We start from the raw sequence: 25,975 nt of genomic DNA on the forward strand, positions 1-25,975 counted from the left end.
TATCAGAGAAATGCAAATTAAAACCACAATGAGATATTACCTCACACCAGTAAGGATCACCACCATCCAAAAGACAAACAACAACAAATGTTGGCAAGGTTGTGGAGTAAGGGGAACCCTCCTACACTGCTGGTGGGAATGTAAATTAGTTCAGCCATTCTGGAAAGCAGTATGGAGGTTCCTCAAAGAGCTCAAAATAGAAATACCATTTGACCCAGGAATTCCACTTCTAGGAATTTACCCTAAGAATGCAGCAGCCCAGTTTGAAAAAGACGTATGCACCCCTATGTTTAATGCTGCACTATTTACAATAGCCAAGAAATGGAAGCAACCTAAATGTCCATCTGTAGATGAATGGAGAAACAAGATGTGGTACATATACACAATGGAATATTATTCAGCCATAGGAAGAAAACAAATCCTACCATTTGCAACAGCATGGATGAAGCTAGAGGGTATTAAGCTCAGTGAAATAAGCCAGGTGGAGAAAGACAAGTACCAAATGATTCCACTCATATGTGGAGTATAAGAACAAAGAAAAACTGAAGGAACAAAACAGCAGCAGAATCACAGAACCCAAGAATGGACTAACTGTTACCAAAGGGAAAGGGACTGGGGAGGATGGGTGAGAAGGGAGGGATAAGGGCAGAGAAAAGAAAGGGGGCATTATGATTAGCATGTATAATGTGGGGGGTGGCATGGGGAAGGCTGTACAACACAGAGAAGACAAGTAATGATTCTACAACATCTTACTACGCTGATGGACAGTGACTGTAATGGGGTTTGTGGGCGGGGGGGACTTGGTGTAGGGGGGAGGCTAGTCAACATAATGTTCTTCATGTAATTGTAGATTAATGATAACAACAACAAAATAAAAACATTCACATCGTGAGCTTCAACAGCTTTCCATGCTGCAGTGGAGCAGCAAATACCTCCTAGATGGACATGCAGACCCAAGGCTGCAGCAGCGAATAAGCCTCTTGCATGTATGCCAAATGCAGTCCTCAAAACAGCCTTACATCTTAGTGAAGGAGTCAGACAGGACCAGCACAAATGATAGGCTTTTTTCCTATTGTTTGATCTCCATGCCAGTCATCCCATTTGACTTTTTCCTGTTGCCTCCTAAAATTTGGTGACAAAGTAGAAATCCAGTCATAAAAATAAAAAGGCAGAGGTGTATGAGCCCTGGCTCAATGAGATATATTAGTATACAGCATCGTGACCTCCTAGGGCAGACAGAACTGTCCTAGACACTGTGGGAGAAGATGGGCACTGGAGAGGTAAAGACTCTACTTCGTGATCACTCACACTTGAACAGTGCATCAGTCATTGAACAGGGGCAAGGTGAAGGAGGTACAGGAGGGTGGTAGAGTTGTAATTCTCTAGAGTAGGAATTGGGAACATAATACTCGTGGATGGGAAATTTTAAGTAGTTACGTTTATTATTTTTTTTTCCAGCAATCTTGCAAGAGGCAGAAGTGACACTGAATTGAGTGAGACGAGTGTGTAGGTGGGATGGCGAGAAGCCCTTCTTGATGCAGGCCTCTGGTTTGTCAAGGAACAGCTAGTTCCACTGCTGGGCTGCTTACTCTTTTGCTTCAAGGAACAGGGTTTCTTGAGGGAACAACTTTACCTCCAATAATGATTTATTTGGGTCCAGCTGGGTTACCTGAGAAGAAAGAAAACATATATTTAAAACACTGGGACAAGCATTTTCTCCCTGGCATTCAGATCCTATCCATGCACATCGATTGTGAGCCTACTATGCACTGGCATGAGCATTTTCACATCTCTTACCTTATTGGATCCTCTAAATAACCCTGTATGTAGGTGTTCTTATTCCCATTTTATAATCCAGGAAACCAGGGCTCAGAGAGGTCAAGTTTCACAGTTTAGTTGAAGAACTAGCATTTGCCTGAAGGGCATAGATTCAGGGACTTGAACTCTTCCTGGGCAGGTGGAGGTTGTGTGCCTCCTGCACAGCTCAGTTAGGCCAACAGAACAGGAAGACTTTAGGAAAGGGCGCTGGCTAAACATGTGACTGGTATTCTTGGGGACGTCTGCTTTGTTAACTCCTGACAGTAAGGAGTCCTTTTCTGCTTGGTAGGAAAAAAGCTAAGCTTTTGGGCTGATCTTCCTGCTAAAGCTCTCACTAGTAAACTGTAGGATGTACTCCATCATGCCCAAAGATGAGCATCCTCGGCTGAGAAGGGGCTCCCTGGGGAGGCACACCACAATCTTGGTGGTGGTGGTAGCAGGGGAGATTAAGATTGAAAAAATGAGTCAATGGCATAATGACTTTATATTTTAGAAATAAAAAATTATTTTTTAATATAAACTATAGAGAGTAAAGCTAGACAGAATCTTGGCTCAGTTGGGATATGTTCATCATACGGGGATCCTAAATTAGGTTTATGACCTCCTAGACCAGGGGCAGGAAAGGGATGTGCAGAATTTCTTTATCTGGGAGGAAAAGCAACCCCAACATTTTCCTGTTTATCAAAAGGAAACATGAATTTTAAAAAGTTGAGAAATACTGGTTTAGTGGGAAGGACGGTAGGCTTTGGAACCAAAAAGATTCTGGTTTAAACCACAGCTGAGTTGTGCTGCCTATTAGCTTTGTGGCTCTGGAGTTAGTTATCAGCCTTGTAGAACTGATGTGAGGATTAAATGAGGAAAAAATATAGTTAGCACAGTGTCTGGCACAGAGCAGGTATTCAATCATAGCTGTTGTATATATGAGTAACTGTACAAGATGTACCATTTAAGGATGGAAAGACATATAGATAAATGGGCTGCTCTCAGAGTACATGACAGGGGGCCATATAGTCTGCTTGGTTAGATAAAGGAACTCAAGGCCTGTGGGCAAAGACTATAGCATCTGAGGCAGGCAATCCTGTCCTCTGCTCAGCTCAAGCCACACCTTATAAGATGGGCTCTACTGTCTTCTCTGCAAAGGGGAGGGAGGGCCCTGGGGGTTTGAGTGTCACAGGCAGGCTGGTGAACTGGAGAGGAACACTATCTTCCACTGTATCCAGATGGAAATCTGGTATACCCAGGGGGGTCTTTAAGGAGCCACATCCACCTCCAGAATCCTCTCTGCTTATGAGAAACCCAGAGAAAAGCTGCTCTGCTGGTATCTCTTGGGCTCTGGGCAGATGGGCAGGCAAAGCAGTGGGGAGGGCCAGCTTATTGTCTGTCTTTCAATGCACTGGGGGGCAAGCTGCTGGCAAATGTTTACCCACTTCCCCAATTAACGTACAATACTGCGCTGGCTTTTGTCGACAAACAGAGCTATGCTGCCTCTGCTTCTGACTCGTTGGTATTTTCTGCCCAGCTGCTTCTGCTATTGTTCTTAATTAACATGCCAGAGCTCTCCCCGCATCTTCTACTTTGTTATTTGTGGTTTGTAAATATGATGTTTGCTGGAAGAAACCATAATCATAATATAGTGCCAGAGTTGTGCATACCAGCCCAAAGATACGCTACAAAGTAAAACAGGCTGGGAGATTGGAGCCTGGGCCCAAGTGGCACCTGGCCTGAGTTGTCAATATGCAAGGTTAGAAAGTTCAGGAAACACCAGTGGTTTTTTAATTGATCGTTGATACACAATCTTATGCAGGTTTCAAATGTACAACACAGTGGTTCAGCAGTTATCCATATTATTAAATCCTCTCACCCCCTCTAGTGAGGTTACTATCAACAAAGAAATATGTCACAGAATCAGTGATTATATTCTCCATGCTGTACTACCATCCTGTGACCAACAAATATTGAGAAAACACATGAGGAAACTGTCAAGAAAAGTTTGTAATTTTCCCTGTAAATTTTTTTATATCATTAATATACAATCAAATGAGCAACACTGTGGTTACTAGATTTCCCCCATTATCAAGTCCCCACCACACACCCCATTACAGTAACTGTCCATCAGCATAGTAAGATGCTATAGAGTCACTGCTTGTCTTCTCTGTGCTATACTGCCCCCCTTACACTATGTGTGCTAATCGTAATGCCCCTTATTCCCCTTATCCCTCCTTTCCCACCCATCCTCCCCAGTCCCTTTCCCTTTGGCAACTGTTAGTCCATTCTTGGGTTCTGTGAGTCTGCTGCTGTTTTGTTCCGTCAGTTTTTGCTTTGTTCTTATGCTGTACAGATGAGTGAAATCATTTGGTACTTGTCTTTCTTCCCCTGGCTTATTTCACTGAACATAATACCCTCTAGCTCCATGCATGTTGTTGCAAATGGTAGGATTTGTTTTCTTCTTATGGCTGAATAATATTCCATTGTGAATATATACCACACTTGTTTATCCATTCATCTACTGAAGGACACTTAGGTTGTTTCCATTTCTTGGCTGTTGTTAATAGTGCTGTGATAAATATAAGGGTACATATGTCTTTTTCAAACTGGGCTGCTGCATTCTTAGGGTAAATTCCTAGGAGTGGAATTCCTGGGTCAAATGGTATTTCTATTTTGAGTTTTTTGAGGAATCTCCATACTGCTTTCCACAATGGTTGAACTAGTTTATGTTCCCACCAGCTGTGTAGTAGGGTTCCCCTTTCTCCACATTCTTGCCAGTGTAAGGTAAACGAAACCAGACCAGGCAAGTGGCAACAAAGGAGCCAAAATAAAAATTTATTAGCGCAATCCCGGGTGAAGTTCACCCGTCTGCATATCCACGGGCCAGAGAAGTTATGCCCAGCAGGAGGGGTGACAGGCTTATCAAGGGAGCTGGGAGAGGCCTGAGGGTATTGTGAACAGAACTAATTGGCTGCTGTGGGTGTCATAATCACCATCATTGGTCATGCTGGGTTGCTGGGGAGAGAGTACTGCAATGTGTGTTCTAGGTGGGACTTGTGGCTAGAGATCTACTGTTGAATCATTTGAATGACATTCGCCATTCTCTTCCTTGGCTTGAGTCAGGTTCCTCCAGTGAGATGCATCCCTTCCTCCAGTACCTCCGGTCTTACAGCCAACATTTGTTGTTGTCTGTCTTTTAGATGGTGGCCATCCTAACTGGTGTGAGGTGATATTTCATTGTGGTTTTAATTTGCATTTCCCTGATAATTAGTGATGTGGAGCATCTTTTCATGTGCCTGTTGGCCATCTGAATTTCTTCTTTGGAGAACTGTCTGTTCAGCTCCTCTGCTAATTTTTTAATAGGGTTATTTGCTTTTTGGGTGTTGAGTCATGTGAGTTCTTTATATATTTTAGATGTTAACCCCTTGTTGGATATGTCATTTACAAATATATTCACCCATACTGTAGGATGCGTTTTTGTTCTGCTGATGGTATCCTTTGCTGTACAGAAGCTTTTTAGCATGATGTAGTCCCATTTGTTCATTTTTGATTTTGTTTCCCTTGCCCAAGGAGATGCATTCAGGAAAAAGTTGCTCATGTTTATATTCAAGAGATTTTTGCCTATGTTTTCTTCTAAGAGGTTAATGGTTTAATGACTTACATTCAGGTCTTTGATCCATTTTGAGTTTACTTTTGTGTATGGGGTTAGACAATAATCCAGTTTCATTCTCTTGTATGTAGCTGTCCAGTTTTGCCAATACCAGCTGTTGAAGAGGCTGTCATTTTCCCATTGTATATCCATGGCTCCTTTATCGTATATTAATTGACCATATATGCTTGGGTTTATATCTGGGCTCTCTATTCTGTTCCATTGATCTATGGGTCTGTTCTTGTGCTAGTACCAAACTGTGTTGATTACTGTGGCTTTGTAGTAGAGCTTGAAGCCGGGGAGTGTAATCCCCCTGCTTTATTCTTCCTTCTCAGGATTGCTTTGGCTATTTGTGGTCTTTTGTGCTTCCATATGAATTTTAGAACTATTTGCTCTAATTTGTTGAAGAATGCTGTTGGTATTTTGATAGGGATTGGATTGAATCTGTAGATTGCTTTAGGCAGGATGGCCACTTTGACAATATTAATTCTTCCTATTCATGACACGGGATGTGTTTCCTTCTCTGTAATTTTTAAGTGGGAGAGCTGGGACTTGTGAAGGAGTAAACAAGTTTCTTGAATACCTACTGCTTGCCATAAACTTTAATTATGTTATGTCACTTAATTTTTTTAACAACCATGCAAGGGTGGAGATGACAAAATTGAGGCTCAAAGTGGTTGCCACTTTTTAAAGGCCACATGATTATTAAGGGTTTGTATATATAGCATAATGGTTAAGAACAGTGGAGCAAACTTATATTCAAATCTTAGTTCTGTCACTACCCATATGACCTTAAAGAAATTATATAACCAAAGAACCTCAGTTTTCCCACCTCTAAGATGGGAATAATCAGTTTCTCCTTTATAGATTGTTGTGATGGTTAAATGGAATGTTGGTGAAGCCTCTGTGCAATGCCCAAGCCAGTGAAGTGTAAGCCATTATTGGCTGGAATGCTGCCTTGGGTCGGGGCTCTGGTACATCTAACTTCAAAGCCTCCTGGCACCCAGGTCAGCATCAGGCTGCCTTTCTTGTTTCTACCCTCATGTTCAACAGAAGTGCTCCCCTTTCCCTGAGAGAGTAATACCTCAATATCTGAAGACCCCCGCCTCTTATAGCTTCAGTGTGGCTGTGCCACCAATGGAACAGCTTCGCAGCAAACAGGGCTGTGTTGGGGCTTCTCCCTCTGGCACCCCAGATCACTAGCAATTTTTTCTCTGAAAGTAATTTCAGAAAGGAAAAGTGAACAAGGACAACCTTTGTTTCCATTCTCATTTGCCTGGTGTGGTCAGAGACCACAGGGGACTTAGGGGGATGTAGGACACCATGTTTCTCCCCACATCATAGTGGCCATTCTGTGAAACCATCCTGCAGTGCGGTAAACCCCATTCAAGAAGGACATGGAGCATGCCAGGAAGGACCTTCTGGTAAGAAAGAGCCTAAAAACATGTACTCTGAGGAACAGCTGAAGAATGGGAGTCATCTCCCTGGAGAGAGAACAGTGAGATATGGCAGTGGTGCTGGGGTAGGGGAATGGAGGGGCTATGTCAGCCCTCTTTGAAAATCCAAAGGGCAGAGCAGATGCATTTTACCCACTATGTAGGTTCAGTGGGTAGAGCTGGGACTGGTGAGGTAAAATTGCACAGAAGAACTTAGCTGGTTAGAAAGAACTTTTCAAAAGAGTGGCAGTTACCGGTGTGGTTACTACTGCTTCTTTTACTTTTCTTCCTCCTCCTCCTGTTCTTTATTTTCTTCTTGATCTTCATAATCATCATCGTAACAGCAACTATCATTATTATGTGCCCACCATGTGGCTGAAACCAAACCATACAGTATCCTAACTTATTAAACAGCTAAGTGCAGTAGGCATTATTACTGTTGTTTTATAGCTAACGACACCATGGGTTATCCTGCCCAAAGCTGCAGATAGAATAAGGTTTCAAACCCAAGTGTGCCTGACTCCAAAGTGCATGATAACCAGATAGCTGCTGAACATGTTCACAAGCTGCCTTGGGGAAATGGAGGAGTAAGGATGGGAGAGGCGAGTGTACTCTCTGTTGTTGCTAGAAGCATTTAAATAGGGTCTTATTTGGAGAAGATGATGGAGATAATAATAATGGCTAATATTTGTTGAGTATTTACTTCATACCAGACATTCCAAACACTTAATATTTATGAAATAATTTAATTTTTATACTAACCTTCTGAGGCAGGTATAATCATTATGTTATTTTACAGATAAGGAAACTGATCATGAGCAGATTAAGTAACTTGCCTAAGGTCTCAGAAGTGTTAAGGGCAGAGCTAGATTGTGAAGCATGCTCTGGAATCTAGCTTTTGAATCCATGTGTTAAACGAGTAGGCTATTCTGCCAGAGGTGTTGCTAAGAGTAGGATCCACAAAGAAAAAGAAGCTGGATGAGATGACCCTGAGGTTGTTTGTAACCAAACTTCCAGTATATAAGATCTTCACTTTAGGAATGGCAGAAGGTCAAGGGTCAGGAAAAAAATCCTGAAATGTTTATAAAATACGAATACAAAAACCCAATCTGAGCTTGTGTTCTGCCATTTACTTGGGACTTTACTGAATTATTGACTCTCTAAATCAACAGAGAAACCCACCCTTTGGGAATCTGCGGGAGAGGAGGGCATTCTCAGATAAGAGGTATGGCCTAACGTTTTTTTTATGTTAGAAAGGGGAAGTCAACCATCTTGACATTTAATTCCTTACATTTATGAAACCTGAATGGATACATCTTCTTATTACATTAGTACTTTCGCAAGTTGGCTTTGTGAAACGTGTATCTTAGCAAAAATGGGACATGATCTCTGTCAGACAGAGCTATTCTTTTGTAGATCAATTTTCTTATCAGTTTTAACTTTCATATACATCTTATTAACATTAACTTCCTGGGCCTTGGTTCCTTTTCTAGAAGAGTATGATATTACTGCTGAGAAAAATCTGAATCCATGTGACAGAGTCTCATCCTTGCCATACTTAGTGAGTCCCAGAATATTCGGGTGGGAAAACTTTTAAAATGACAAATTGTCCAACCCTTTCAATTTCACAGGTGAGCAAATTGAGGCTCAGAAAGTCAAGTGATTTGGCCCAGATCACATGGTTGATAAAGGGTAGATACTTTATCTGAGCCTCAGTTCTGTTTTGGGGCTTTTTCTAATCGCACCATTCTGCTTCTCACTTAAAAAAAAACACCTGAACATAAATATAATACTACACTAGGCTAGCAGCTACTTGAGTGCAGGAGCTGAGTAATACTAAATATAAGTATAGCAACAATATATTTATAATACTTTATAGTTTGTAAAATATTTACACAAATAGTAACTCATTATAATCATATAGGGCAGGTATTATTACCAGTGCTTCTTTCCTTAGTTGATTTTGCTGAGGTAATGCTTTTGTTTTGAAATCAAACAAAGGGAAGTCTGTATGTAATGTTTTCAGTTAGGAAAAAAATGGTGGATTCAACAAATGGTGCTGGGACTACCAAATGGAAACATGCAAAAAAAATGAATCTAGACAAAGACCTTCTTATATCCTTTACCAAAATTATAAAAAAAATGAATCATACACTTAAATCTAATACATACAACTACAAAACTCCTAGAAAATAATATAGGAGGAAACCTAGATGACCTTGGGAATAGTGATGAATTTTTAGATACAACATCAAAGGCACAATCCATGAAAGAAGTAACTGATATGCTAGACTTCATTAAAATTAAAAACTTCTGTGAAATGCACTGTCAAGAGAATAAGAGAAGCCACAGACTGGGGGAAGGGAAATATTTGCAACAGACACATGTGATAAAGAACTATGATCCAAAATATACAAAGAATTTTTAAAATTCAACAAGAAGATGAACAACCCAATTAAAAAAGGGGCAAAGACTTAAAGACACTCATCAAAAAAGATTTATGATGGCAAATAAACATACAAAAAGATGTTCTAAATCATATCATCAGGGAGATGCAAATTAAAACAATGAGATACCACTACACACCTATTAGAATGGCCCAAATTTAGAACACGGATCACACCAAATACTGACCAGGATGTGGAGCAACAGGAACTCTCATACATTGCTGGTATGAATGCAAAATGGTATAGCCACTATAGAAGACAGTTTGGTGGTTTCTTACAAAATTAACCGTATTCGTATTCTTACTCTATAATCCAGTAATCACACTTCTTGGTATTTACCCAAAGGAGCTGAAAACTTACATCCACACCAAAATCTGCATTCAGATGTTTACAGCACCTTTATTTGTAATTGCCAAAATTTGAAGCAACCAAGATGTTCTTTGGTAGGTGGTAAATTGTGGTATATCCAGACAATGGAATGTTACTCAACACTAAAAAGAAATGAGCTATCAAGCCATGAAAAGGTGTGGAGGAATCTTAAATGGAAAATGAAATTAGCCAATTTGAAAAGGTTTTATGAGTCCAATTATATGACATTCTGGAAAAGGCAAAACTATAGAAACGGTAAAAAGATCACTAGTTGCCAGGGGTTGGGTGAGGGAAGGGATGAAAAAGCAGGACATTGAGGATTTTTAAAGCAGTAAAAATACTCTATATGAGACTATAATGATGGATTTATGTCATTACACATCTGTCCAAGCCCACAGAATGTACACCACCAAGAGTGAACCCTAATGTTAACTATATGCTGAGAGACAATGATGTGTCAGTGTAGGTTCTTCAGCTGTAACTGGTCAGCATGTTGATAACAGGGGAGTCTATGCATGTGTGGGTGCAGGGGTATATGGGTACACTCTGTAGTTTCTGCTCAATTCTGCTGTGAACTGAAAATGGTTCTAAAAGAATAGTCTTTTAAAAAATGTGCTAGGTTGGATTTTTTTAAGGTTCCCAATGTATTTTAATATCTTACGGAGGAAATGGTCTACAGTAGTACTTGGAAATCATGCTTGGGAGTCAGCCCCACTACACTTAGGAAATGAGACCCAGAGTTTGGGTTTGCATATGATCACAAAACGTAAGTGGTAGAGGCAGAACCAGAACCCAAGACTTCTGACTTCTTTCCCTATAATTTCCACTGTAACTCCCCTACCTCTCACAGATGTCCCAATAAGATTCTCTTTCCATGAGTTACAGCCTTCAGGTTAAGTGTGTGGAATTGGGAAGCAATAAACCACCAACAGTTCCTCAGAATGTATTCTTGATTTTAGAGTAAAATTTGCATTTCAGAAAGTTCCAGAATCTTTAAGGGGAGTGTCTCGTCTGAGGGTTTCATCCCCAGGCAAGTTCACTATAGATTCGTTGAGAAATGACAAGGCTCATTTTTGAGGTAAAGGAGTTTATACCTGGCTTTATTCTCATGGTGGTAGGTTGAGCACTAGAATCACATCTGCATCCAACAGTCTGCAGGTCCCTACTCCACCTCCATCTCTGCCTCCACCCAGAGCACTGGGCAGAGCTCTTTTATATAGTGACTCAGTCACTAAGAGCTCATTGCCTACAGGTGTCAAAGCATTAGCCTAGCAGTAGGCCAAGTACATCATCAAGTAGTTTAGGGTCAGGTGAGGATCCTGGTCATATGAATTTCCATTTTCCCCACAAGGAGAAAGCTTTGTTCTCAAATTTTCCTAACATATGGTGGCTCCTTCTGGCAACCAACAACCGCCACTTTCTGGACTGTGTGTAGTAGCACTGTGAGCAGAGGGAGCCTGGCACAGTTTGACTCCCAGGAGCAACCCTTTGCTGCACTGGCAGAAAATTTACAAGCCTTTTGTACCTCATAGAGAGCAAACACTAGGATCTCATCCATACCCCTTCCTCCTTCTCCTTCCTGCCACCCATGCGAAAGACAACCAGGTATCATCCTCTGTATCAGATATAGAAAGACAAACCACATAGATTCTGTAAGTACCCCACCCCAACTTTCTGCCCTCAGCAAACTCTCCTTCCTCTATATTCCTTTGCATATGTACTGCCAATTGTGTACATTATCTAATATCAGGATACAAAGGGTCAGAATGTATGGGTTCCAGTACTGGCTTCAGTGATGAACTTTGGACATGTCATTTTTCTTCTCTAAGCTTTTGTTACATTTTTTTGAAATGTGGGGGTTAGTGATTTGATGGGGTCAACTGGGCTGCAGTTAGGCTTTAGAAATAGGAACACTAGGGTTCAAATTCCAGCTTTTAGTCACATTATAAGATGCTTAGAGCTTCAGCTTCCTTCTCCACTGGGTGAAAGGGTTGTTGTAGGGATTAAAATAGCCATCACTGGGCCTGACACATGGAAGCTGCTATGGTTCAATACATTCTTTATATCTTAGTAGATGTCACCTGTACAGGGTGAGCTTCCCAGTGACTGGAATGGTCAAAGTGTGATCTAGGGATACTAGATTCCATTGTTATAAACTCCTAGCTTTCTGATGACCATGGGTAAGTTACTTAATTTTCTGGTTCATTGTGTATTTATAACATTGAGACATCTTTTGCCATCCAGAGTTGTGAAGATTCAGTAACATAAAGCTTATACTCCATGAGACATTTATTTCACAGTCATGCTTCTACATGGAGGGACCCTTGGATGCTCTCCTATCCCTCACACAGGTGAGAAGAGACCTATCTGCTTGGTGAGTATGGGAGAAGAATGTGAGCTTAGCCCCTTTCTTTTCCTTTTCTGGGGCCAACCTGCTGTTATAAGGTACAAAGGGCCTACAGTATCCAGCTGTGCTAAGGATTGGGTGGGCAAGTCTATTTTGGGGCAAAGAATGTATCAGCACACCACTTGGCTGCAGATCCCAAACTATAATCTCTGATCAAGTTTTTCAGTAACAAAGGTGGTATTTTTATCCCATGTGAGCCTTATGTCTATCTTTCAACTGGTCTATGTCTTTCAATTAGTCTTCAACTAGGTAAATGAAAGGGTATTATTTAATGGCACTTAAAACCCCAATTACCCCCATAGCTCTAAGCAAGTGTTTAACAATTTTAATTGATATGACCTGACATAAAGGCTCTGTGGGGAAAATCAGAGTTCCTATGGCCAGGATCCTCACCTGACCCTAAAACATTTGGTGATGTAACTGGCCTACTGCTAGGCTAATGCTTCCACACCTGTAGGCAATGAGCTCTTATTGACTGAGTTACTCACTATATGAAGAGTTCTGCCAGCACTCTGGGTGGAAGCAGAGATGAAGGTGAGTTACAGATCTGCAGACTGCTGGATGCAGACGTGATTCTAGTGCTTGACCTACTACTGTGAGAATAAAGCCGGGTATAAACCTTTTTAACACAAGAACCATTCTGACAACTCCAGGGCTTATTTCCATTCCAGCTTCTTGTTTAGTTTCTGGACCAATGTGTCTCATTAAACCACAGGAAAGAAGTGGCACTGGGGGAAGGGTTTCCAGGGAACAGTAACAGATGCTCCTCTTTTCCTAGTGAAACCATGGCAGAATAACTGAGGTGCTAGAGAACAAGGCTGGGTGGGCTTCTGTGGCTGGGTGGTACACGGTGCCTACAGAACATTTTCTTTCTTTGACTTTTTTTTAGGTGGGAAGAAGGGAGAATGAAAAAGTTATAGGAACAAAGGGAGAAGAATAAGGTGACAAAGGGATAGAAATTGCATTTTGTAGGATTCCCTGTTATTTATTACATTATAATAATGGTAACAACAGGTAACATTTATTGGGAGCTTTCAAGGTGCTGTTCTAAGTGCTTTATGAGCACTACACAACCGTATGAGGGTGGTATTACTCCCTCCACTTTAAAAACAAGGAATAGAAACTCAGTGAGATTATATAATCTGCCTAAGATTGCATAGGCAGGAAGTGGCAGAAGGACTTAAAAGTAGGTCTAGCTCCAAAAGTGTTCTTAACCACCACACTTAATAATTTTAGTATTATAACCACACATCGGACTTTTTATTCTAGGTCTTGTTTGGAAGGACTGTCCCCTTCATGTAACTGAAGCACATATCTCCCCATAACAGAGAATATTACTATGAATTTCACTGTCTAGCTCCTGAATTATCACAGACCCAGTGATTGTCAGAGCTGGAGAGATCTTTAGAGGTCATCTCTCCAACAGATGGGGCAGAAAAGCCTAGTGAATGGAAAGGTTATTCAGCATTCATGGCAGATCTGGGACCAGTCTGGATTTTTCATTCCCAGCCTGTGCCTTTAGATGGGTTAATGAGGACACCAACTCTAAAGTGTAACTTATGTCAAAATGTCCTCAAATTTGGTACATTGTCAGGCAGACCCTGAACACAAACAAAAGATGTGACTCTTTCCTTCACCGATATCCCTAATGGTGGCTTTAGTCACTATACTATTAAACAACAGTGTTAGTGGGGAAGGCCCAAAGGGAATAGAGGGGCTTCTACCAAGAGGGAAGAGTGGGGGCAGGAAGAGGAAAACCTCTGTAGTCTACAAACAGGAGGAGATTCAAGTATGCAGAGTGAACATAAAAAAGTATAAATAGAATAGGAACAGGCATGTCTTCTCATTCTGGGAAGCCAGTTCCAAAAATTAGTCCCTCTTGGGCTCTGGAAGATGCAATTTTAAGTAAATAAAAGGAAATTCTGCTTTACAGAGTGGTGTGCAAGCTCACTGTTCCTAAAAGCGTAGTAAACAGGGTAAATTCATGAATGAGGACTGTAGTGTGGCATGAGGAACCTAGTGCAGATCAGCCTCAGGGATGTGGCAAGTTATAGGTATGCCAACATGCTGAACTCCTTCCTCATCCTTCGAGACAGCCAGAATCCTCAGGGTTGGGTTGCCTCTAACCATAAGCAACTTAGTATGGTTACCCTGATGAGTTACACAAACAATTTCAATGTGTGCATTGATTTGAAATGGCTAGGAAGCATCAACCTAGGTGACATACCTGGCTTTTAGAGGCTTCTATCATGGAAGACAGCCAGGTCTTACATAAAAGGTTCCTAGTATGCCTCTGATAAAAGACTGGTCTATAGTATTGGTCACTGTGTTTGGAGAGAAACCTGTTAACTGGTTAAGTTTAAAACTGTTAGCTTGAAAACTTTCTGAGAAACCCTGATTATTTGCTCTAGAGTTTCACTACTAGGCATGGATTAAGTGCTAGTTAGGGAGGCAAGTAAGAAAAAGCACTGTGGGCTTTGAATCCCAGTTCTGCATGTATGCTCTTGAGCAAGTCATTTAACCCCCAGAAGGCCTATATTTCTCATCTATAAACAGATGACAACATCACCCAACACCTAATAGACTCTAATATACCATTTCTCTCTGGGTCTGTCCTTCACACTGTCACTTGAGAAAGAGTTGAACAAAGTCACTGATCTTGTCTCTTTCCTATTTAAAATTCTAACATGATTCTTACTTGCAACAGAATAGTCCCCTTTTGCTTTGACATCATTTCCCCAATCTGTAAATGGGTGGTGTTTCTGACAAGGCTCATTGCACACCTGGCTGGAACGATGGTTTGGAAATAGACTGTCAAGGGTTCAAATGTCTTAGGGTTGAACTTCTGAAGAAAACTTTTTTTCCCTGGCTTCAGAAAGATCTGGAGTGGCATTCTCGATGGGCTCTTCAGGCAGAGTGCTAAGGGAGAAAGTGAGCATTTTGAATGCATTTTAATACTCAAGAAGGGCCATGTGAGCTTGTGTATGCATTAACTCTGCACGCAAATACCGCTCAAGAGCTAGAGCTTTGAACAGGAGTTAAAAGAGCTGAGTCCCTAACGACATACAAAAGACTTGCCGGTGTGATTTATTCTGATGTATTTACTTATCCAATTACTAAAACAGCAGGAGATCATTAAATTTTCTAGTTACCAGATGCAGCACGTGAATATCTTAAATGTTACCAAGGCTCTCTCTGACTATTTTGATATTACATTTCATCTGCCCAAAAGCTTATGAAACTGGAAGGCAGGAATCACGAACAGAGCAGGTGTTTTCTTTGAAGGTTGTCCAGCAGGCGCCTGTAAAATATCAAACTTAAACAAGAAACTCCCAAACTCTCCTGGCTTTGAGGAAAAAGTACCCTGATGAGAAACATAAGTATTTGGGAGAGATGATAAAGAAGTAGTGCTTGAAGGTGGCTGGAGATAAGCATTTTACCTGGCCAGACTTCCTCATGCTCACTTCCTATCAGTTCAGTCCTCATGTCCACAGAGGGTTAGGGCTCATATTTGAGGAAAAGGGAACAAGCACCTTCTGGGAGACCACAAACCTTACTACTACTCCTAGCATACTGCTTCTGACTGTGTGGTCTTAGACAAGTCACTTTTCCTCCTCTGAGCTTCCTTGTCTGTTAAATAAGCATGTTGCACCTAATGCATCATGTTATATGCCTGCAATGGGCATCAAGACAGCTTGTCTTCCACTTTACATGAATGTCTCCTGGATAAGGTTGAGCAATTTGAAGACAGGATCTATGTGTTTCCTGTTTCTGTATTTACAGTTTCCAGCAAAGAACCTTGTGCATTATATGCTTTCAATAAATGCTTGCTGAATAATCAAATCAGAGAATGTTTATCATGGAACACTGAAAAATACAGGGTAAGACTTTATTAATAAACATTTTAAGAATTAAGTGGCAAAACAGTCTATTTTCTTTTGAAAAAATATATCAAATAAATGACACCTAGACTTAAACTTTTTGAAGTGGTGATGGTGGCCTGGACGCAACATTCTTTCTCTAAATACTGTCTCCTCATAGACCTTATGCTCCAGCCAAGTAGAGCAGTTTGCTATTCCCCAAATATGTCTGGTTTTCTTTCCTGAATCTTTGCTTATGTTGTTTCCTCTACTGGACTGTCCTTCCCTAATTCCACCTGTTTAAAACTTATATATCCTTCAAAGCTCAGCTCAAATGCTACTTCATCCACAAAACCTGGCCTAAGTGACAGAGCCTAAATTAATCTTTCTCCTGTTACTTGTAACAGAATTAATAATAAGCGGCATCTTCTCCCATTCACTGGGTGCTTAGAATCCAGGGGCTGTAGATGTTCACTGTGGTATTTCCCTCATGAGCCTGTTCTACTGCCCCATGTGTGCTGCACTAACACCTTTGCTTCCGATGAGGTGGCTACCATGGTCTGCTGGGCGATTCAAGGTTGGTGCTTTAACTGAAATGTGGACACTGGCAATGCCAACCTAGTCCTTTGCTAAAACAGCAGTCCTGTACTGTGACCAGATAAGGCAACCCATTTCTGGAGGATCTAGCTCAAAGGATCAGCAACAGTCTCACCCTGAGTTACCTGTCTGCTGTGCCTCTCAGGTTATTTTGCAATTGTTTGTTTATGAGCCTGTCTATCCAGTTAGGTTGAGTTCTGAGGGCATATAATGAGGTCTCAGTGGCTGTCTATCCCAAGGCCTACTGTATTGCTGGAAACAGTGTGTATTCAATATATGTTTACTGAAAGACTGACCTAATGAATGACTGAATGGAGCCCCATTTTTCACCAGAGCCCCTACCAATCCAAAGAAAGGGAGCTGAGAGAAGCTGTATCCCCAGATCTCTTCCTCCTATTCTCATTCCTACAGCAGGCAGAGCCTGTCAGTGATACTATTAGTGGATAACCCCAGCAGGTCTCCTGGCCCTGGACTCTCTCTGGCCCTTGCATCAATCAGTCCTGCTGCACAGACATAAGGACTGATAATAAGTTTGCCTCAGTTGCCTTTTCAGAAGGGATGGATTTTTCTGTCTGTTTCAACTGCTGTTGGAATTGGCTAATTAGAAGGATTTAAAAAATCTTAATAATCTAAACAGAGAAAACTGGTTCTGAATTATTAAGCAACATTTTCAATGCATTTGAATAACCTTAAGTGACTTGGCTGCCACCTGATCCTAAGCTCTGGCTCAGATAAATAAATGTGAAATATTGTCAAAGCCCAGCTTATAGGAGCCTCCAGCTACAGTAAATAAAAGCTTAAATCCCATAAACTGCCTGGGACACAGACATTCTCATACAAAAGCAGTGAGAGAAGATGATCTTAAATAAAGCCAGTAGGACCAGGAAGCCAATAGTTCTGGTCCAGTTTTCAGAAGAGAATTGCCAAAGGGACAGGTATTATCTCTATCCAGGTCATGTAATCATAAGATCACATAGTATCAGAGTTGGAAGATTAAGAAAGCACTTATTTTAATCTCTTCATATTTCAGTGAGGAAAATAAGACCCAGATAAGTTATCTTACCTTGCTTGAGATCACACAACAAATGGCTAGAAGAATAAAAATTCCTTTACATGATGCCTGGCTCCCAGCTTAGTACCCGCTTCCCACTCAGAGAATGCTGGAAATCTCAAAACAAGAGGCTGGCAACTGGCTGTTAAAAATACCTGAAAATTTCAACCAGATAGGTGGACTTCTGAAGCTTAAATTCCAGAGACTCCATCCTCCCTGTCCCGGTCCCACCCCGCTGTTTTGGAGCTCTCTTCCATGACAATGAAGGGGGCACACAGAGTGAGGGAGGGAGGCAGGGAAACCAACAATAAGGGAGGGTGAGCATCACTACAGCATGGTCCCTCTTTTGCCTGTCCTCAAGCCATGAGGATGCCATGAGTTTCTGACTGGTAAGATGGAAAATGTAAAAGCAAAAACAGTAGATGCATGGATGGGTAGGGATGTTTTATTTTTTCTCATTTATTTATTTATTAAACATTTCCTGAGTATTTACTATACTCAGTCCGAAACTGTGAGACACTGGGGTACAATAGTGAACAGGGCACTATCCTTGCCCTGTAGAGTCTAGGGCAGGATGCAGACAAGAAATAGGCCAATTGTAATTCAAAACAGTAAAGGGAAAAGGGCAGCAAGGGAGCACAAGGAAGGTAAACATCTAACGTAGTCGTAAGGTGTCAATTAGCTCTATTTCTCTTTCCTTCTTGTCTCATTCTAATGTGTACAACTGTTTCCTACAATCTAATTAACCATTTTACAGACTTATACTTTCATATGCAATAAACTAGTATTAGTTGTTTACTGTTTACTATAAGCCAGGCATTGTACTAGGAACACTAAGATGAATTAGACATAATCCCAAATGGCTTGTATGTACAATTCCTTTTTTGTTTAAAAACATTTATCTGAGTTTCATTTTGTGACTATGTAAACTTGGGCCAACCACTCCTGCTTTTGGTGTCTTTTGATTTTCTTAGGCCTTAATCAAGTTACTTTCCTTCTATGCCTCTTCATTTTCTTATCTATAAAATCAGGGTGTTTTCTAGTTCTCACAGTCTAAAATGCAGGCATGAGAAGGCCTGTTCACACAAGGCTTTTACATAAAACCAACTAGAGGAAGGCAAGTGAAATACATTTGGAAATGTCAAAAGAATCTTCAGGTCTGGAATTCAGCCACAGACATTAAACCTGAAGCCTGGAGGTCCTGCTTCTGGGTGAAGAGCAGGGTGTGGTCTGGGTGAATTTGACTGGGACCAGGGCTGGCACTGCAGGGAGGACCACAGGGATTTAGCATGTCGATGCATGTGATAATGTACTCCGGAACTTCGGCATTGGCTTTGAAATTACAAGGAGTGTCTAGAAAAGGTTAATCTTCACATATACACATTTGCAGTTGTTTGTATTTACAATGGGGTTATTATACAGACTTTAAGTGAGCAAAGCATGTCTGCAGAAGCACCTGGAATACTGAACACAGAACTAATGATTTTTTATTTATGGCCAGATGGAGTCAGATTGGATTGTATGTACAGCTTTCAAAACTTAATTTGATTTCTGTTACAGCAATTTTGAGTGGTATAGTGCTTTATAAATACCTTATAAAATCAAGTTCTGGAGTAAAGTAAATAATTTTGTAAAGATTTAAATATATCAACATACTTATACATAATTAGTAATAGTCGCTCCATTTTATGTTCAGCATGGTATGGAGAAAGGATCTTGATTTTGGGAGTCAAACACTTATGTAACATTTACTGTGTAACCTTGAGAAATTTTAGCTATGTTTTTGTGTCCTCATCTGTAAAATGGGGATAATGTCTACCTTTCAGAGAGCTAATATACTTGACTGTGCATAAAAAATAAATGGCTTTATTGTCATCACTCCCTACCACTCCAAGTCCTTTGTAAATGAGAAAGGGGCAAAGGCAGATTTTATTAAAGCTTTGAATTCCATTCAGCTTTCATGAAATGGCTGTAATCACCTCAGTCATATTTTAAAAACTCTTTTGTGTATTCCTTTGATCTGGTCAGGGGAACACAATGATGGGTTCTGATTTTCTCAATACCTCTGAAGGTTAGCAAGATCCATTCTTCTCCTTGTCATCAACTTCATTGTAATAATTTAGATATACTGAGCATTGACTATGTGCTGGTGCTAAGTATTATTTCATTTCATTTCATTTTTACAATGGCACTGTGAAGTAGGTACTAATCATTTGCCTTATCTTATAAATAAGGAAACTGAGCAACACAGAGGCTAAGCAATTTGCCCAAGATCTAAGAGCTAGGAAATGGCAGAGTTGAGATTCAGTCTGAGATTTCACACCCCAATCTTTTAACCACTACCCTATACTGTCTCTCCATCATTCATCTTCAAATCTTCTCCAGTCACTTCCAGGGGCATTTTCTGGTGTTGAGCCAGCCTCACAGTTTAAATCTCTTTAACCTCTGTTAGAAAGCACTGTCTAGACTTCCTTCTGACACCTCAGATTCAACAAGTCCCAAAACGAATCTGCCTTGTCATGGGTCTTCCTTGATTTCTATACTTAGTAACTACCATCTTTCTAGACATTCAGGGTGGGAACCTCTCAGTCCCTTTGACAACTTCTTCTTCCTACCCTCCCCACCCTGACATAGGTAGAAATCACCAAATCCCATTGATTCTTCCTTTCTCTTGATTTTGCTGCCTTCTCTTTATCCCTATTGTTGCCATCTTAGTTCAAACTCTCACAGCCTGCTGTAATGTCTACTGCAAAGTCCTATCTAGTTTTCCTTTCTCAGGTTCTGTCTAATTATTCCTTATAAAAATAATCAACAAGTTTGAGACAGCAGGAAAAAAGTACAAATGTGGAACCAAAAGACCTAGATGGAGGCATTGCTCTGAAACTTATTAGCTAAGTCAATTTGTGATAGCCATTTGGCAACTTTAAGCCTAAATTTTTCACCTTTAATGTAGTAGTTAACACCTACCCTAACTATTTCAAATTTTCACCAGAATTGGTTTCGTGAGGGCAAGAATTTTGTCTAGCCTATTCACTAGTGGTATTATCTCCAATCTCTGGTGCATAACAGGGGCTCAAATAATATTTATTGGATTAATGCATGGAAAACTCCCTAGCATTTTTTTTTATCTCCTAGCTCAAAAAATTCTCTCAGTACCTGACTTCATATCCTCAATTCCATCATAGCAAACTGTGCAATTCTCCAAAACATATCATGCTGGCTCATATTCATATGGTTTTGTTCCTACTTCTGCTTGGTAAATGGTCATTCCCTTAAAAAAAAAAAAAAGCCTCTTTTATTTTAAGGAAATGATAAGCTCACAAGATGTTGCCAAAATAGTAGAATCCCTTACTTATACCCTTCCCCCAGCTTCCCCCAATGGTACCATCTTATATAACTATAGTATAATACCAAGACCAGGAAACTGACACCAGTATGATACTGTTAGGTAGACTATAGGTCTTATTCACATTTAATCAATTTTTATGTATATTCATTTGAATGTGTATATGCAAATCACATACAATTTTATCTCACATGCAGATTTGGGTAACCACCACCACAATCAAGATACAGAATGAAACCATGAAATTTATAGTCACACCTATCCCCTACAACCACATCCTGTATCCATATTTCCCGGCAACCAATGATTTTCCATCTTTATAATTTTGCCACTTCAGGAATGTTATACACATGGAATCATGCAGTATATAACCTTTGGAGACTGCCTTTTTTTCACTCAGCATAAGGCCCTTGAGATCCATCCAAGTTGTTGCGTGTATCATGAGTTCACTCCTTTTTATTAATCTGGGTAGATTGACACTATCCTTTTTAAAAATACTTGCGTAAACCCTGTTTTTTCTGTGAAGCTTTCTGACCTCCAAGTAGAACTAAACCCTCTACTATTCCTTGGGTTCCCACTAGAGCCAGCTTAGACTATCGCAGCATTTTCGACCTTTGAATACCTTTGTTTGCTCATCTATTCAGGCCTTTGGTCACACCTTTGTATTTTTAGTGCTTAGCAAATACTTGGTAAAACTAGGTATGTATTATATGTTTATCAAATATATTACTGAATTAATGAATGTAGACTCACAAGTTATATGTAAAAGTGTCCTGAAAATGGCAAAATGATATGCAAACAGCACAAAGGGCTATACAGCTCACATACTTTAGTTGATCCTCATTATTCCAGATTCCATACTTGCAAATTCACCTATTTGTTAAAATTTATTTTTAACCACCAAATCAAAACTTGTAGCATTTTCAGATCATTTGAGAACATGTGCAGATTGGTGAAAAATTTGAATTGCCTGATGCACCTATTCCCAACTGAGGTCAAACAAGGCAATACTCTGCCTTATTGTTTAAGCTGTCATATAGTGTAAACAAATGTCCTTTCTGAGGTATATTTAGTGTCATGGTTTTTGCATTTTTGTGCTTTTTGCTGGTGATTTTACTGTTTAAAATGGCCCCCAAGGATAGTGCTGATGTGCTGTTCAATGTTCCTAAGTGAAAGAAGGCTGTGATGTGCGTTATGGAGAAAATGTGTATACTTAGATAAGCTTCACTCAGGTGTGAGTTACAGTATTGATGGCCATGAGTTCAACGTTAATGAACCAACACTGGATTCTATTGGATTCAATGAATCAACCTAGGAGCAATGGTTGAGCATTTGCTAACTCAGTATTTATGGAAAGTTTGTAACTACTAAAAAAAATGAGAATTGACTGTATTTCTCAGTTTTAAAACAAATATCTTCTCACAGCCTATAGAATGCAATAAGAATGCAGTGATTTCTTAACCTCAGATATATTGCTCAGCACAATCTTCACCACTGACAGAGACCTTTTCGTTCATCCAGATCTGTGTATTCTCCATGTTGGGCCTAGCTTGGTAATGTGTGCTTGGTAGGGTGCTCTCCTGCTGTATCTCCCCTACCATCTTGGCCTTGTAGACTGAGATCATGTCATTATCACCATTGTTCCCTCCCTGGTGTGTGCCATCCATTCATTCTTCCATTCAACCTTCATCCATCCACAATTCAGTGAGCCCCTGCTCTGCGGTAGGCCTATGTAGGCCCTGTGACAGAAACAGGGGGTTAAAGGCAAGTAAGACACAGCATGGCTTCTACCCTAAATGAGCTTACACAGAGCAGGCCCTGGAGGACCCTGACGTAAATGAGTAAAAATCTCTATGAGGAAAAAAGCCTGTGTCTTAACAAACACCATAAACTAATTCAGGAATGTTCTCAGCTATGAAAGAAATCTGCTGGTTTGGTAAAACAGAAAGCAGTTACTAACCCTAGATATTTCTAGTTTAACACCACCTTTTGTTATTAGGCATGTAAGGCACACTATTTGAGATCCTTACTTGAAAGCTGGTAGTTTCCAAACAGTTAATATTGGACAAAGATTCTTTGTCCTCTGGAAACCAAAACATAAAAGAAATAATGATAGGAAGGAGGGAGGAGCAGGGGTGGGGAGAGAAATAATCATTACCATCATACCAGTCCCCATTATTATATACTTATTCTGTGTTAAATGCTCTATGTATTAATGTATTCACATTCATTCTTTCACTTAATGCTCACAACAAACCTTTGAAGTAGGTATTGTGACTCCCATTTTACCAACAGATTAAGCAATCTAACTAAGATCACTCAATAAAGAGCTGATCCAGAATTCAAGGCCAGGTCCATTTGATTCCACAGCCTGCGTATGCTCTTGTTTCAGCCTACAATGCCTCTGAAATGTGATTGAAAAGAGGCAGTGTTAAATAAATCATCCTTACAGTGTTGACTTATATTTGCTTATAAAACAAGCAAGGAAAAATAAATACCAACAACTCCCCCTTTATTTTAAGTAGCCAGTTTGAAGAAAGTACTCTCTGCAGTGAGGGAAAGTGGCTTTAGCCTCAAGTACAACTGCAGGGGTTCTGAGCAGACCATTACAGATTTGGGGGCAAGTTTACATTGACTGTGTTGGCACCACAGAAACTAAAGATGGCCATCTCTAGGGAAGGCGCTGCCCTCGGGTTCTCTTGAAATTCTCCTTTGAAAATACAAGGATAGGTGGTGACTTTTAGTATTCTTCTGAGGCTACTTGCACCCTTTGCTACAGGACTAACTTCTGTTACAAGTGAAGGTAAGAGGCAAAGTCAAATGCTTAGAAGTTTCCCAGTTTATGGAGTTACATGTACATGTCCAGTAGTAAAACCCAGAAGTGAATTTGAGATTTTTCTTAAATAAAATATGCGATCAAGGAGGCGGAGCCAAGATGGCGGCGTGAGTAGAGCAGTGGAAATCTCCTCCCAAAAACACATAGAGCTATGAAAATATAACAAAGAAAAATCTTCCTAAAATAGAGACCACAGGACACAGGATAACATCCAGACCACATCCACACCTGCAAGAACCCAGCGCCTTGTGAAGGGGGTAAGATACAAGCCCCGGCCCGGCGACACCCGAGCGCCCCTCCCCCCGGCTCCCGGCGGGTGGAGTGAAACCGGAGTGGTTTTTTTTTTTTTTTTTTCTTGGCGAGCGCTTTTTGGAAGCCTTAGAGGGACGGGCCCCCGTTGCTGGGGAGGCAGGGTGGCGGGACCGGTGAGGAGGTGCCTGGGAACGGCGCTGGAGGACAAAGAATATACCGCGTTTCTCCCTGCGAGACCTGGGGGCGGGTGCCTGAGACCGGTGCCTGAGGACGGAGGAGGTCGCGCGTTTTTCCCTTTTTTTTTTTTTTTTTTTTTTTCTCTTTTTGGCGAGCGCTTTTTGGAAGCCTTGAAGGGACGGGGACCCCAGTGCTAGGGAGGCACGGTGGCGGGACTGGTGAGCGGGTGGCTGGGACCGGCGCCTGAGGACAAAGAATATCCCCTGTTTTTCCCTGCGGGACCGGTGGGCGGGTGCCTGAGACCGGCACTTGAGGACAGAGGAAATCGCGCGTTTTTCCCCTTTTTTTTTTCTCTTTTCTGCGAGTGCTTTTTGGAAGCCTAAAAGGGACAGGGACCCCGGTGGGCGGTGGGACTGGTGAGCGGGTGCCTGGGACCGGCACCTGAGGACAAAGAATATCCCGCATTTTTCCCTGTGGGACCGGTGGGTGGGTGCCTGAGACCAGCACCTGAGGACGGAAGAAATCGCGCGTTTTTCCCCTTTTTTTTCTCTCTTTTTGCCGAGTGCTTTTTGGAAGCCTTGAAGGGACAGGGACCCCGGTGCTAGGGAGGCAGGGCGGCGGGACTGGTGAGCGGGTGCGTGGGACCAGTGCCTGAGGACAAAGAATATTGAGCGTTCCTTCCCTGCGGGACCGGTGGGTGGGTGCTTTTTGGAAGCCTTGAAAGGACAGGGACCCTGGTGCTAGGGAGACAGGGCAGCAGGACCAGTGAGCGGGTGCCTGGGACCGGCACCTGAGAACAAAAAAAAAAAAAAAAAAAAAAAATCGCTTGTTTTTTCCTTTTTTTTCCTTTTTTTTTTTTTCTCTCTTTGTTTCTGTTCCCTCTCTCATTGTTGCTGCTGTTGTTTTGGTTTGGAGAGTGCTTTTTGGAAATCTTAAAGGGGCAGGACAGGTCACTTAGACCAGAAGCAGGGAATCTGGGGATCTCTGGGCACTCTAACCCCCTGGGCAGCAGGGAGCACAGAGGCCCCTTACGGAGATAAATAGTCTCCTGGCTGCTCCCCCTCCAACGGGGCTCCACCATTTTGGAGGAACAGCCCCAGCCAGGCCAAGCCCACAGCAACAGCGGAGATAAACCCCAAAGCAACTGGGCAGGAAGCAGAAGCCCTGTCTGCGCACAGCTGCCCAGCACAAGCCACTAGAGGTCGCTATTCTCCCAGGAAAAGGCTACAAACCAACAAGAAGGGAAGCTCTTCCAGCGGTCACGTGTACCAGCTCTGCAAACTATCTCTATCACCATGAAAAGGCAAAACTACAGGCAGACAAAGATCACAGAGACAACACCTGAGAAGGAGACAGACCTAACTAGTCTTCCTGAAAAAGAATTCAAAATAAAAATCATGAACATGCTGACAGAGATGCAGAGAAAAATGCAAGAGCAATGGGATGAGATGCAGAGAAAAATGCAAGAGCAGTGGGATGAAGTCCGGAAGGAGATCACAGATGTCAGGAAAGAGATCACAGAAGTGAAACAATCCCTGGAAGGATTTATAAGCAGAATGGATAAGATGCAAGAGGCCATTGAAGGAATAGAAGCCAGAGAACAGGAACGTATAGAAGCTGACATAGAGAGAGATAAAAGGATCTCCAGGAATGAAACAACACTAAGAGAAATATGTGACCAATACAAAAGGAAAAACATTCGTATTATAGGGATACCAGAGGAGGAAGAAAGAGGAAAAGGGATA

The 25,975-nt window shown here is 41.3% G+C and overlaps 1 protein-coding gene across 2 annotated transcripts in view; it reads right to left on the bottom strand.

Moving 5' to 3' along the window:
* Window positions 1-1,419: 1,419 nt before the first annotated feature.
* FAF1 (Fas associated factor 1) overlaps window positions 1,420-25,975 on the bottom strand; it is a 566,821-nt gene continuing 542,265 nt past the window's right edge. For both annotated transcript variants that reach the window (XM_073233907.1, XM_037021905.2), the window contains exon 19: window positions 1,420-1,669. In XM_073233907.1, the coding sequence (XP_073090008.1) occupies window positions 1,586-1,669 (84 nt within the window). In that variant the 3' untranslated portion in view covers window positions 1,420-1,585. The remainder of the gene's footprint in view (window positions 1,670-25,975) is intronic.

The sequence above is a fragment of the Manis javanica genome, chromosome 4 (assembly GCF_040802235.1).
Source record: "Manis javanica isolate MJ-LG chromosome 4, MJ_LKY, whole genome shotgun sequence".
Lineage (NCBI taxonomy): Eukaryota > Metazoa > Chordata > Mammalia > Pholidota > Manidae > Manis > Manis javanica.